The 15963-nt window shown below is 45.0% G+C and overlaps 1 protein-coding gene across 4 annotated transcripts in view; it reads right to left on the reverse strand.

The window, feature by feature from the left end:
• LOC146813012 (killer cell lectin-like receptor subfamily B member 1B allele C) overlaps positions 1-15963 on the reverse strand; it is a 640827-nt gene that overhangs the window by 136043 nt on the left and 488821 nt on the right. For 3 of the 4 annotated variants that reach the window (XM_085620032.1, XM_085620031.1, XM_085620030.1), the window contains one exon: positions 7818-7924. The exons of the other annotated variant lie outside the window; for it this stretch is intronic. In XM_085620032.1, coding sequence (XP_085476158.1) covers positions 7818-7924 — 107 coding nt within the window. The remainder of the gene's footprint in view (positions 1-7817; positions 7925-15963) is intronic. 4 annotated transcript variants of the gene reach the window in all.

Genomic DNA, 15963 nt, shown 5'->3' on the forward strand with positions numbered 1-15963 from the left:
GGTGCTCACCATGGAAAAGGGTTGGAGGGGAGCCTTACACTTCCCTCCACTCTTGCCACTTGCCTGGCAAGTCTGGCAAGTTCTGAAATGGGTCCCGACGTGCAACTTTATCTGGGGACAGTAAAAGTGGGTGACGAGCCTTTGGTAGGTCTTGTCATGCCCCAGAGGACCTGCGAGAGGCATGTCATGAGCCAGACCCAGTAGGAAGGCCCTGAAGCACTCGGGTACCACCAGCACACGGGCTGCACCAGGCTCAGCGACCTTAGGCTCACTATAATGTAACCCATCCTCCCAGTAAATGAGATGACTCTTGGACTCGCCACCTGCTGCCTGGTCTGTGGCCTGTTGCCGCATACCAATGAGAGAAGGGCATTATCTCTGCGCCTTGCAGAACTCCTCCCTGGAGGGACCTCCTTCTTGCTGCCAATGGGTCAGCTCAGGCAGGTCTCCCAGTTCGGCTACCTGTTCCCCTGTAGGTTCCAGGGCATACCCCTCAGGTTCTGCCTCCTCCTGGACTGTGGGAATTGTGGGGGCTGGTTTCCCACGCCCCCTGCCCTTCCTCTTCCTGGCAGGTACCTGGGCCACTGTTTCAGGCTCCAGGTCCGCTTGGTTACCTCTACCGGCTGCCATTGACCGAGTGGTCACACAAACCCACTCAGGCAGATCCAACATCTCCAAATGAGCCTGGCGTTCCACCTCCCTCCAGGGTGAACTCTCCAGGTCATTTCCTAGCAGACAGGCATAGATGGACTAACAACGACCTTCAAGGAACCTGAGACCCCCCCCCCACTCAAAGGGAACTTGCGCCACTTTGCAGTGGCGCACCGAGTTGTCCGCCGCAACTACAGGGTGAAGTGCATTGGGAATGACCTGCTCCTCAGACACCCACTGACACCTCACAGATGTCACATTGGCTCCTGTGTCTCTCAGAGCCTCCACCCTCCTCCCATTAATGGTTACCCACTGCCTGTATTTTTTTGTGTTCTCAGGCAAGTAGGATTCCTGGATCATCTCTCGGTCTTCTAAAGAGACAAGGGTCATGACTGCTTGCTCCTCCCCCTCATTGGAAACCAATTCCTCTCCCAAGGCTACACTCACTAACCCGGGAGTCTGAGCACAGGTGGGTGCTGGGGAGTTCTTGGTGCACCTAGAGGCAATGTGACCCTTCTCATTACAGTTGTAACACCTGGGGGGACCCTGAACATAGTGCCCGCCCTTAGGGGGCTGCAACGTTTTAGCTTGGGGGGGCTGGGAGTCCATTCCCTCCGTCTTGTTTTGGGGCCCTTTAGAGAACTCCTTTTGATTACCCTTGCCCCCCCCACTCTTCTGCTGGGGACCCAGCCCACCCTTGGCTGTGGTACCCACAATCCCCCTGTGGACCCTGGTGCTAGTCCAACGGTCCGCCTCTTTTGCAAGCTCACCGGGGTCAGTCAACTTGCTGTCTAAAAGATGCTGGCGCAGCTCTGGAACACAAAGACTGCTCAAGTGCTCCCAACTAATTAGATGGCACAACCCCTCATAATCAGTAAATTTGCTGCCATTTATCCAACCTTCCAGTGCGCGGTGTAACTTCTCACACATTCAACCCAAGTGTCTGAATCATTCTTTTTTGAATTCCTGAACGCCACTCTGTACTGTTCAGGGGTGAGCCCATACTTCATTTTGGCATAAGTAGGGGTACCCTCCTTTTCTAATGGTGTTAACACCGCTGTCCCTGCTAAATCAAAATGTTTCCACAGGCCTGCCCCCCAGTTCTTTTCAGGCACCTCATGCATTCTAAAAGCAATCACATATGATTCAAACCATGGATAAATATCTTCTCCCTTCTTGAAATTCTGCACTATATCATTGGGTATGTATACTTTACCCCCTTGCACTGGCCGTTCGCTGCCACCATCTGGGCTGGACTCCAATTGTTTGGCCTTTAGGTCCAGCTTCCTCATGCTCACTTCCTGAGCCAAAAGTAATTTCCGCTCTTCCATTTGATTCTTGAGCTTCAACACTTCCAGCTCATGTTCACTGATTCTCTGGTTCTCCTGTAACTCCTCTGGAGAGAGTCCCCTGCTGGAATGGGTGCTGCCAGCTCCTGTGACCGGTCTGCCCACTGGCAGATCATGTGATCTAAATCCATTCCTCCAAAATTTCTCCCCTCCATTTTCAGCATCTGCCTCCTCTGCCTCTTTGGCCTCCCACCAGGCCTTCAAGGCTTCCTGCAGCTCCTCCTTACTGAAGCTGCTTTCATGGTGCAACCAAACTTTTTGCAAAATTGTCTGAGCTCATCCTTCTTATAAGAATATAGATCCTCAATATTAAATTCCAATTCTGCCTCCTTACTTGTTGCACTCTCCTCTGGAACATGGCGCTTCCTGGGCGTTACGCAAAAATGGAACCAAAAACCAAAAAGTTCTGTATGTGGGTGCGTCCTGATCTGCGCTAAACTAGTGATGTTCACCAATCACTGTGGGTCAAGTGCAAACACAAGTTTAAATCCCACCGCTGCCACCAATGTTAGAAATGGGCTTTCCGGTTGGCTGAAGCTTGCGCCAAATCCAGACAGATATCACCACTCTAGTCAGGGTTAGGGGGTACACACTGTAGATAACCCCTGCTCACCCCCTTGGTAGCTTGGCACGAGCAGACAGGCTTATCCCCTAGGCAATGTGTAAAGTAGTTGCACTAACATGCACAGTAACACAGTGAAACACCACAGGGGTACACCACACAGGTTGTTATGAAAATATAAATATCTTTATATAGTTTAGGTCAGATCCAAATACCCAAAAATGTACATACATAAATTACACCTTAATTTGGAAACAGTCTCTTGAAAAATGTTCACTTTGATAATGTTCTTTCAGTAGTGGTAGGTTTCTGGTGTTAATAGTTCACTTCTGCAGCGCTCTTTGCCATCAGCCCAATTCCCCTCAGAATAGTAAAACTGGTGCTAATAATGCTGCCTTCCCAGCGCGAGGTGTGCACCGCTGGGCTCAAATGCGGAAATCAACAAACCCCCCGTGTCACTTAGGCGCGAGTGCACGCTGATGCTGCCAGTTCCAAATTCAGATAACCCCCATGTCACTTAGGCGCGAGTGTGCGCTGCTGCTGCCAGTTCCAAACGCAGATAACCCCCGTCTCACCAGTGCGTGAGTTACCTTAGGGCTTGGCAGTCTCCTGCAGAGGCAGCTTCCTCCGTGCAGGGCTCTCCCAGCTTCTGAGGCCGTCCTTTTAACGTTGAGGGAGCGGTGAAGCCTCATTGTTAGGTGAGGTCCCGCACTTCCTATCACCTCTGCGCAGCTCTTCCCAGTCGGGCCCCTCGGTTGTTGGGGGCTGTTCCTTCCCCTTGTTCCGAGCCGCAACACCAAGCCTCCCGGTCACTTGGAGACCCGCGCCACGGGAACCAATCCCAGCGCGGCCCTGGCGGTGACGCTAGGGAGCGGGAACCAATCCCAGCGCGGCGCCGCCAGGCCAAGCCTCTGAGTCACTAGGAGGCTTGTACCGCGGGAACCAATCCCTGCGTGGCCTAGCGGTGACGCGGCGGGAATCCCTGAGGACTGGGACCAGTCCTAGCGCAGCTGGTGCAGACGCATGCGGGCCCAGCACTCGTAGTGAAGCCCCCAGGCCAGCGGCAGTGATTTCAGGGCACAGGCCTTCCGATGAAGCCCCCGGGCCGGCGGCAGTGAAGTCCCCTTACATGCAGAAATCAAAGGTACTGCAGGCGCCCCCACAGATCCTCAGTGGCGCGCTAAGCTGAAAGCCTGCCAGATCACGATCCCGGGCGGATAAGGCAGTCCTCACGGTAGGCCCCCAGCTGTGTGCCGATGAGCACACCGAGGCTACAAAACACACGGGCAGCTCCAAAAAGGCACAGGCTCAGGGTACAGGGCCACGCACTCAAGTTGATGAAAGTGGCTTCTTGGTAGTAAACTTTTGTGGTCCTGAGTTTTAACAGGAGGCCAGCTCTCCACTGGCCCGTGGAGACTTCTCAGGACACAGCAAAGTCCTTGGTTTTCAAGTAGGAGGGTCACAGCACACAGCAAAGTCCCTTGTCCTCTTCCTCAGTAGATTCAGCAAACTGCAGGTCAGACCCAGAAAATACAGCAAGGGCAGTCTTCCTTTCCAGTCTCTTCAGTTGATTTCCTTGGGCAGAGGTTCCTCTTGATTGCAGAAGTCTGCATTACAGGGGTCTTAGGTCTTACTTTTATACCCCCAAAGTCTTTGTTCTTACATGTGTGAGGGGTCCAGGATCCAGTCTCAACCAGTTCTAGGTGCCCTCTGCCAGGGCATGTCTTCTTCCTTTGTGAGGGGAGGCCAGGGTCTTCAGACACACCGCAGGAGGTGGAGCCAGCATTGTGGAAGGCAGGCACAGTCCTATTCAGGCCCAGGTGCAACTCCTCCCACCACTCTAAGTGTAGATAGGTCTATTCAGACTAGGGCTGACTCACCCAGCCTCCTGCAATCGCCCCCAGCCAATGTCACGCACAAACCAGCCAGTCAATACACAAACAGGCAGAGGCACACAGAAAGGTTGAACATGAAAACAGCCACTTTCTAAAAGTGCTATTTTCAAACACGGAATTTAAAAACCATCTTTCCTAAAAGATGTGTTATCAAATTCTGAGTTCAGGGATACCAGACTCCATATGTCTATCTTGCCGCTATGGGAAGATATGCAGGTAAATACGATACACAGCATCCCCCATGTTAGCCCATGGGCAAGATAGCCTTTCAATAGTGAAAAACGAATTTGGCAGTATTTTCACTATCAGGACATGTCACCCACACTAGTACATGTCCTACCTTTCACATACACTGCACCCTGCCGAGGAGGGTACCTTGGGCCTACCATAGGGGTGTCCAATGTGTAAGAAAAGGGAAGGGTCAGGCCTGGTCAGTGTGTACATTGCTCAGGACAACATGGCAGTTCACAGACTGCGCACAGGCACTGCGGTGGCAGGCCTGAGACACCATTTTGGGGCTACTCAGGTGCCTGGCACAATCAGTGCTGCAGGCCAACTAGTAGAATTTGAATTACCAGCCCCGGCACACTTAGTGCCCTTTACTAGGGACTTGACAGGTAAAACAAATATGCCAATCATGGACAACCAATCACAGTAATAATTTAATCAGGGAGCACTTGCACTTTGGCACTGATCAGCTGTGGCAAAGTGCCCAAAGCATCTAAACCAGCAAAACAAAATCCAGCGGAGTGTCAAAAATACAGGAGGTAGAGGCAAAAAGTCAGGGGAAACCACGCCAAGGATGCCAGGTCTAATACTTGGTGATCAGAACTTTTTGGTCAAGGATCGAATATTCATTAATCCTTCTATGCCCTACTGTACCACTTCTAGCAGACACATTTTGGCATTTGTGTCTGCCCACCTCAGCAAATTGCAAACCATGTTGGTTTTCTTTTAAAGCACTACTTTGAAAAAGCCTGCCGCTAAGCACTCTTAATGCTTACAGAGAAGACAATAAAGTCATAAGGAGATTGTAAGGCATAAGATTATATTTCACTCCAGTTGAATAATCAAGTTACTTCCTCTATGCTCTTGTGACTCGCCAAAAGGATTGATAGAAAGTAAAGAAGGCTTATTTTAGAGTGGGATGGAGGGATAGCAATTCACATGCAGCATAACACAGTATTATCGAATCTGTAAATTATTCTAGAGAGCAGGAAGGAATGGAGCTGTCAAAATAACCCATGACATGCAGTTCAAAACAGGAACACTGTTAGGTCGTCTACCTCCAACAACATCCACCCTGCTGGAACCAATGTGACAATGGTCGCACCACACACCCTACTTTTTGAAGCCTAGAAAATGTGAGTACCCATGCACCATACTAAGACATACATATCTAATTGTAAACTATAAATATCATTGTAAACCACTGTGAAGAGATGTATTAGAATTACACAAAGATTTGTCCTCTTGAATCCCAATGCGAGTTTGGGTTGGTGTCCATGAGATCTAATTCACCCAAGGAATTTAGAGTATCACATGGATAGATGTTGAAACACCTATGAATATTTGCAGATCATTTATCTGGAAGGGTCACCCTCTTCGTTTAGGGAACTCTAGTGGCGGAATTAAAATACACCTGCAGAGTAGTGGCATTTTAAAACAGATGGTTCAATTGCTGTGTGCGGCACCCGTCATAAAAACTGTGGGATTGTATTATAATCTTATAGTAGTGCTTTCATAGATATAAAAGCATATATGGGATAAAGTAGTGCCAGATGGACATACATGTCAGCAAGAAGTAATGTGACCTAGTGAAGTAAGAGGCAAGAGTCCAAGGGGTATATTCACAAGAACATGTGCTAAACCTCTCCAAAAATGGTTAACGCAACTTTACACATCGCAGCAAAATAACCCTGTGTCAACCTGGAATTCACAACACGGCGGCACCATGCGATAGTATCGCCGAAAACGCGGCCAATGTCTGCGATACAACCACCGCAATGGAGATGAAAACACAAACCCCAACGCGTAAAAAGACGCGATGTGCCCAAAAGCGATAAGAGAACAGTGACAACCAGCGAAAGGCCAGCAATATCCACTCGTAATGCCGGAAAAAGCACAAGAACAGCATACTGAAAATGCCCCAAAAAATGACATTAACTACGTAGTGCCACGGATGCACCCTGACCGACTGCAGAGGACAACATGAACCCCACAATCCCCATGGAGGAACACCCAGGAATACAGGGCCCGTGGAAGGCCAATGAGAAGAGGAAGACGGGGTACAGTCGCCAGGAGAACCCGATTATCGCCACGGATGAGCCAGAACACCACCACCAACTGTACGTCACCTCCAACGTGTCATTGGCAACAAAGAGGCAAAGATGGCACACCACCTCGGACCATGTGAATGCTGTTGCATGGCAGAGGAGGACAATGGAGGAGCACAAGAGGCCCTGGACTGATGTGAATGGCAAAACCAAGCGTCGTTTGTTCTTTGGGTGTGGCTGTATGCGGGGCTCCGTTGCCTACTGCAGGTAGTCGTTCCGGCTTTACACCTGCAGGAGGCAGGTGTTAAATACCTGCTGCTACCGCAGCTTATCGCGTGGTTTTGACTCGCATCGCGGATCTGGCAGTTCATTGTGAAAGTGGTGTTATGGTTTTTTCATGTGTTTTTGCACGGGAACGCCTACTCTGCATCTCATTAGGGTTAGTTAGGGGTGCCCACCATGGAGATACATTTTGGGGCAGTTATCGCCGGAATACTGGCGATGTCTGCAGTGTGCACCGGCTTGTGAATGGGGTGTTAAATCTATCTCCACTTTTGATGCGTTAAGGTGAAGATAAATCGGAGATAAGTCCTTGTGAATATCTCCCCAAGTACCTTCACAGAATCACATAACTCACAGGTGCCTTGCGGTATACATTTAATGTAGATTTAGGTGGATTATGTGCCATATTATAAGGGAGTTGTGACAGTGCTTCCCGGCCTGCAATGGAGATAAGGGAGCTGCAAACCCTCTGTGTTTGAAGACTCCATCAGGTGAGCAGGCATCAGTGTGCCTTGCTGGATCCAGCATCTTGTCTCATTGGGATAGGCAATGAATAGGGGGCACATAGGAATCTGTCTATGTGACAAAGATGCTCTTTATATATTCCACAAGAGTCACTAAAGGCACCAGTCCTTTTGATAGAAATGTACTTATTGAAACATACATGAATGCTGGGGTCTTCTTGCTGTTTTTAGGTATTCTGCACATTGTGAAATCATTTAATGTACTGAAATCTACTACTTATACAATAGTGTTAATTAGACTTCTATAATAATAATGAAAACGTATGTGGCAATCTTACATAGTTTCATTCAGAGGCGGTCCATTTATCCAGGTCCAGCGTCCTCCTGCAGGTGCGCTAAAAAGTCCAATCCAAGCCTGGTTGGTCTGTTTGGCTGTGAGATAATCCTGCACAAACAAATCGCAAATACAAATTATCTTGAATCACACAATCACCTTTACCTCTGCATGGACACAGCTTTGTCAATGAAACAGAATTTTGGGAAATTAGTTAATACATTCGATAAGTCAATAGGTGCTTTTGTGAAGAGATCCTACAGTAGGAGTGACAAATTTTTCAAGGCTTAGCCATATGGTAATTGATAGAATACATAGCACCATATGCTGGTGTAGTTTTAGTCCACAAATAGTCAAATTCAATCCAGCGCGACACAGTTGTATCAAACCTTCGTTTAGGAACCAAACTCCCTGTATCACGGAGCAGTGTAAGCATGAAGACCAGGACCTTGATAAGCCACTAGCCCTTAGTTAAGAGGGTTTTCAAAACGCCAGAAAGACCATCCAGCCCAACAAACGTACGTCTCAGAGATGTAAGCTTTTTATAGACTTCCTGAGTTCAGCTCCAGTGAGCAGCTCACATGGAGTGACTGGACCAGACTGCAAGGTGCCAGAAATCACGTGTTACATGACAGTCCTGACTGATCCTTGGCTTTGGGCACCAACACAGAGCTGCTAGCAGGAGAACCTAAGCAGAGAAATGGCAGCCAGCCTCCACGCTCAGCGTACCAATGCCTAATGACTGACTGACTGACTGAGGGTATCTGTAGAGCGCACTTATGCCGAGGCATCTTTTATATGGGGCAAGTAACATAAGCCACTGGTGTTCTGATTTTGCGTAACACTGTTTTTTCCTGCAGGAATGAAGAAACAATACCCTTTTTGAGTGTGTTTAAACCCTAATGAGTGACAGTTGGCAGCATGGGATCTTTGAATGTAAATACACGTCTAGCATTCCACCGAAGTTCCAATTTATTGTTGTGTTATGCAATTGACCACCATTCAGCCTGCAGGGGTCTATGTATTTATATGCGATATGTAAAATAGCTGCCAAGTTTTCAGATTGCTTATCTGTGACATTTGTATATTCTCAATGCACTTGTGTACTTTTCAACTGCAAAATGTGTAATGCTTGGAGTGACACTTTCTTGTGAAAGCAAGCAATCAAGTGTATTGAAAGAGCGAAATAGAAGAAACAAAAAAAAAATTGAACAATGAGATGTTCTAAAAATAACTTGAAACTAATGCAAAACTGAAATGGAAGGTCACTAATCTAAAATTTCTTTCTAAGATGACCATACTGTAAAACAATTGCAGCATCATCGTTCATCGCACTTAAGACACAGCTGAAGAAGGTTGCAGGGGTCCCGTGGAGCCATATGCATAGCCTTACAAGACATCAATCGTGGATCAACACCATGCAATAGGCACCAAGTAAGTTCTTGAGACCACTGTATCTCAAAATATATAGAAATTAACAAAACCATGTCTCTGGTTGTCAGTACAATATAAATAAAGTGGAAGGATAGCCTAGAATGTTAGTGAACATGCTGCAGAGATGAGTGAACTTCTGTGCAGAGACATTGCATGACTCACCTGACTAGACTGTCCCACCAGATGTGCCTAGGGAATGTGTCTGTCAGGATGAGCGCTTGCCTTGAACTTCTTTAAAGTTCTTCAGCTGGGCTGGAGGCCACCAGCCTGCAGCAGAAGGCTGCGCTGCTTCATGCAGGTGGAAGAGCTGCAGATAGTCCAGGCCTGAGTGGCCACGCAGCTCAGCAATGTCTGCCAGCCAGACAGGAGAGAACATTTTCCCCCCACCAGGGCCAACCTGAACGGAAAGTAAGCTCAAGCACAAAAATAAAAGAGGGCAGAGGACCCCATTAACAAATGAGACAGTTAAAAGAGTGGCCCACATTTACACATCAATGTTTTTTTGAACGCTTTTTTGCAAGTTATAGGAGACTCTGTTTGTAAGCTTGTTGCACGCAATGTTTGTTGTATTATCAGGAAAATCAACAGTGAACCTTCTACACCCCTAGCTCCAACATTTAATGGGCTAGATCCCAACTGTGACTTCTACACTTATGGCAGGAAGGGATGCATCAGTCCCACTACACTCTGATCGATACCAGGCCAGTCACCAGAAGGTCTTCAGTAACCCTGCTGCATCTGCCCGTGGACACCTTCTAGGATTCCCGAACCACAGTGCTGCAGAAAATGCATCGCATGTGCAGAGCGTAAGGAGGTTTCAGGGAAGACAGCAAACAAGTTCTAAAGTGTGGAGCCAAACCCGGGCAATTTATTGTAGCAGCGTAAATATAGCTACACCCTTTCATGTTTGATAAGGCAACATACATCTTTCTGTATGGTCACACATTTGTGTGATGTAACATTTATTTCGGTGATGTAGCGCACTTGAACAGTAACAGAAAGTACATCTACTGTATAACATTAAATATTTATATGAGTGTGCATATTAATATTTCCTTTACAGTAACAACGAATTGCATTTTGCACATATATTTGCTTTTCTGTGGTTTTGAATAACAGTGTTGACTTTTACATATATTCATGTACTCATTTGAATATTATTTGCATATAATTTATAATCGAAAATGTATTAATTAATTTAGTGGTTTACATCTATATTGTAAACGTATATGAACCTGTAATCATGCACTTAAACGTGTATTCAGATACTTGCTACACTAAATTGACCAAAGGCCTTAAGCTTTCGTATTGCACAATGTTAACCTTCAACGTAAATGTTTGCTTCATTTACAATGTTTTTCTCTCGACTGCAGGTGCTAATGTATGACATAAAGAATAAAGAAGGCACATTGTGTGAAAGAGATAGTAAGATTCAAATTGAGTGTATTTTGGCAAGGCTGAGAAATTTTAATGAATGCAGGGTTGACTATTGCTCATACGGAAGGAAGATGGGAGGGACTCAAGGTCGTTTTGAATGTGTAGACCAGATTCAAAGAAATTTAGTTTAGTAATCAAATATGTTATTTGACGAAGAGAAATAATTGGTCAGGTGACCTATGTTTCTCGAAGGTTCTGTCGTAAGTTAATTGGAAAGCACACTCCAGCTAGGTTCAGATTCCCTTTATACTTTGAGAGGCATGGACCTTTCTGTAACTTCTCTGTTGTGTGGCTTTATGCTATACAATATTCTTACCTTTTAGAACTTCTACAGAAGTTCTCCAATGCTGACACCTTTTTTGCTTCCATGATTTAAATTAGGTTGCCTGAATTTTAGGTTAGAATAGAGCTTAAATAGTTTCTTTAGACAACCTCATGTATAGACAAGAGGATCGAAACTTTCAATCTGGTCATCAAATTGTATTTCTTATTTTTTGTATAGTGTCTACTGAACTCCTCAATTACTATCTGTTATTGATGATAGACTTTGTGAGGCGTTGTGGTTTCCAATTAGTGATTATGCATTTTTAAAATATGTTTCTGAGACTGAGTTTTATCAGCTTCAATTTGAATTTGTAATAAATTCATACTTAATACTATCCATCAACTCTGAGCTTTACTTTGTGGCCAGATGGGTTACACTGTGATTAATGAATTGTGATTGTGATGAAGTATTCCCCTCCGCCAAGACCTAAATCAGGCCCTTAGTTCTTTCAGAAGTCCCTATGTTCAAACATTTGAATACAAATCCTTATTTCAAGGGTGCAGAAATTGCAGGAAAATATTTTGTGTCTCTTAAGTCAGTAGATACTGCACACGTACATAGACATAATTTGACTTGTTACATGTCAGATGTGGAGAAGACATCTTTGAATTTAGTGGAAGACAAAAGAAGAGATCTAGAGTCCAAATCTGAAACTGATAAAGATCTTAGACGAATCCATAGGTGGAACAGTGAAGAAATTGAACAACAGGTTAAGGGAAATGTCCCGCTTTAACCCTAGATTGGCAGCATAAGGGAAAACTGTGTATAAACGTTGAACAGAGTTAGATAGGTCTGTTATTTTTGGGACAGAGTGATTGTGAAAATATTTTTGAGGTGAGAGGGAAGAATGACCTTTTCTTGGAGGGACAGAATCCTGTGATTCCTGGAATGTATTTTATTTGAGGGCAGAATGCATATTTTAAATTGCCCCTTGAATGGCATGGTACATGTTAACTTGATATAATTTTCCTGAAGATTTACCAAGTGGAGCATTTTATTGATCCTGTATGGCAAACAAAATCCAGATCTAGATGAGGGGTTAGTGCAGCATAATTAGTAGGAGATATTTTTGGTGCCATAATCCCATCTGTGGGTGTGATTCTGAATTATCTTAACATTAGAAAGCTGTCTACCATAGTGGATACAATGGTTACCAGTACTGAAAATTCTTTATTACTTGTAAATAATGAGATGGTTGAGATAAGCTGAATCGTTTTTCAAAACTAACTTACGTTAGTCCTTTTTCTCGCAAAAGAAGGTGGAATCTGCAGGATGCTCAAAGTTTAGCAGTGCTGTACGTATATACCAGATGAAAGTCAGGATCTAGAGAAATCTATTTGGAATATATCTGTGTTGACAAAAGATTTGAAAGAGTTAGAAGCAAGAGGTGCTTGGTTAGCCACTGGTAACAGATTCTGTGCTGCAGGCAAATGGTTTGGAAACCTGGGTAGTGGAATCTTGGGCACCATCTTGAAACCACTTTTGATAATTACTCTTTGTGCCATATTCCTATTCATGATCTTTAAGGGATACAAGTATGCACAAGTTAGATGGGGAGTGACGAGAAAGAGGGGAGATGTAGAGTTAGAGGAGAGTCAGAGTAAATATTATGGCAACATACATATCAGGAGGATTCTAGACGACAGATGTTGAAGACCACAAGGTTTTAGATGAAGCATCTGATAACATCAGATTGAAATCTGTGATGGCTTGATTCACTATCAGAGGGGGGACTGGAGCAGCATAAATATGGCTCCACCCTTTCACTTTTGATAAGACCACATAATATTTACATATGGCCACAGTATATTTTTGTGATGTAACATTTATTTAGGTGACAAAGTGTACTTGAACAGTTACAGAAAGTTAGTCTACTGTGTGACCTTAAATATCTATATGAGTGTGCATATTAACATTTTCTTTACAGTAACAATGAATTGCAGTACGCACATATATCTGCATTTGAGTGGTTTGAATAACATTGTTGACTTTTACATAGATTTATGTACCCATTTGAATAATATTTATATATATATAATCGAAAATGTATAAATTCAGTTGGTGTTTTACACCTACATTGTAACTGTATATGTACCTGTAATCATACATTTAAACGTTTATTTATATGCTTGCTACACTAAATTGACCAAAGGCCAAAAGTTTTTGCATTTCACAATGTTAACCTTCTAAGTGAATGTTTGCTTCAGTTTCAATGTTTTTCTCTCCTCTGCAGGTGCACATGCGTGACCTAAAGAATAAAGAAGGCACACTGTGTGAAAGAGATAGTTAAACTTGAGAGGAGTATCTTTTGGCAAGGATGAAAAATGTTGACAAATGCAGGGAGGATTACTGTCTGGATGGAAGGAAGACAAGACTGACACAAGGTCATTCTGAATATGTAGACCAAAGAAAAAGAAACTTTGTGTAGTTGCCAAATATGATATTTGAAGAAGAGAAATAATTCTCAGGTGACCTATGGTTTTTGAAGGTTCTGTTAATTGGAGGGCACACTCCAGCTAGATTCAAATTCCCTTTAGACTTTGAGAGGTACAGACCTTTTTTCCACATCCCTGTTGAGTGGCTTTATGCTATACAATATACTTACCTTTGCCGACACCTTTCTTGCTTCCCTGATTTAAATAGGGTTCCTTGAATTTTATGTTAGGATAGAGCTTAAATAGGTTTCTTAGACAACCTCATATATAGGCAACAGGATCAAATTGTATTCCTTATTTTTTGTATAGTGTCTACTGAATTCCTCCTTTGCTGTCTGTTATTGAGGATAAACTTTGTATGGCATTGCAGTTTGCCATGAGTGATTATGTATTTTTATACTTTTTTACTGAGGCTGATTTATATCAGCTTGACTTTGAATTTGTAATAAATCCATGCTTAATCCATACTTAATCCCATTTATTGACTCTGAGCTTTACTTTATGGCCAGATGGGTTACACTGTAAATTATGAATTGTGGCCTTGGTTTAGCTGCGGAAGGGGGCGCTGTGGCCGCTGGGGGTGGTGTGGAGAGGATGGTTATGGCATGCCTTGTGCTAGCTTTAGGCTTCTGTTGTAAGGTAGATTGTGCTTGCTTAGTATTTCAAATCTGGCAACACAGCAGCAGTCAACAAGCAGCAGCAAACAAGGAATGCAGACAGATAAGTTATATCTGGACCCCAGAGGGAGGGACACATACAGTAGGTAATTGGTGTTTGAGGGCACCATGCTTTGGGGCACTTGCAAACAGTAAATTGAGAGATACACTAAGGGGGCTTCTGTGGAATGGGGAGGTGAAAGCAGCAGACAGGTAATTAATACATCTGGGTAATTCACAGGAGGATTTCACTCTGCTATCTGTGAATAAACACAATTTTTCATTTTTTTATGCACCCAGCAGAGTAGGTTTAGGGCATTGATGCTTATTGGTCCTATGATCTGGCAGGCCAGGAGGATGTGGAACAGGGGGCCTGGACCCAGTGTACAAGGGCCCAAATGAACAGAAGGACCACGGGTAGAATGGACAGAAGGCCATGGATCATAACAACAAGAAGGGATATGAGGGCCTGTGCACACCGACCAGGACCAGAGGGACGAGGACAACCAGGATCACGAGTTGCAGTCCCAAGTAAACAGACCAAAGAGGATCAGTACCAGGAGACCAGTGGAGAGAAGGACAAGTGAAAGGAGGGGCAAGACTCAGACATTAGATCAAGGAGGATCAAGACGCCAGAAGCAAAATGACCAGTAAGAGCATAACTAGAAAGGACCAGGTAAAGTAGAACCTAAATTAGAATGACCAGAGGGTTATAAGGGACGACAAATTCTAGGTAGGTCCAGTGTCAGACTCAGGGGGATCCTAAACCAGGGTGACAAGAACTACATGATCCAGTGGGACCCACAACATAGGAAGTAGGAGGACCAGTGCCAGAGGGATGAGAAAAACAGTCTCAATAGGAATATTACTAGGATGATCATGATAGAGGGGCCCATGGTCAGATGGACAAGAACAAGGTAAAACAGGCAAACTAGGCGGACTAGTAGGAGGAGGGTGGGAAAGGAGAACCGGGTACTAGGAGGGCTAGCAAAACCAATGCCAGTGGAACTAACAGCAGAAGACACTTTACTTGACGGCTAGACAAAGGAGTACCAGAACTAAGACCAGGATTACATGGACCAAGGTGTCTAGTATCAGAAGGATTAGGAACAGCAAAAGAGGGGACTAGGTAAATGAGAGGAGTTGGTCAAGGACGACAATATTTGGGTGAGGAGGATAATAATGTGCAGGACTGGGAGACTGGCAGAAATAGGAGTCCCAAGATCCAAACAACTAGGGGCAGGAGTATATAGGAATGATGACCAGTCAAACCAGAACTAGGAAGTTCTTGGACTAGCATGAACCGGAGGTCAAGGAACATCAGAACTAGGAAAGGCTAGGATGATCTGTGCCAGGATAAGTTACTGCAGAGCCATGCAGGCAAGGATCAGGAGGACGAGGGCCAGGAGGATCAGGACCAGATTGAAGAGGGCTAAGAAGATCAGGACCTGAAGAGCAATGGCCAGTATGTCCAAGATACTAGGAGGAGAAGGACAGGAATTAGGAAGGCTGAGGGAGGCAGTACCAAGGGCACTCAGAAGACCAGAGACAGAGGACTAGGAAAACTAAAAGGATCATGACCAGGAGGACCAGAAACAGTGCTAATAGGGTCACGAAGATCAGTACCTAGGGTTCCAGGGATCGGACTACCACATCTGGAAGACAGCAGAATGGACAGTGGTGGGCAGGAGGACCAGGATCAAAAAGACCAGGCTTTGGAGGACCTAGACAAGGAGAACCTGGATCAACAAGACCTGGCTCAATGGCTGCAGTACCAGTAGGATTAAACGGAAAAGGAACAGATCCAGGAGAACAAGGACAATCCAAACTAGGAGGACAAAGATTAAGGGCCTCCTTTATGAG

Source organism: Triturus cristatus, chromosome 7 (assembly GCF_964204655.1).
Source record: "Triturus cristatus chromosome 7, aTriCri1.1, whole genome shotgun sequence".
Classification (NCBI taxonomy): domain Eukaryota; kingdom Metazoa; phylum Chordata; class Amphibia; order Caudata; family Salamandridae; genus Triturus; species Triturus cristatus.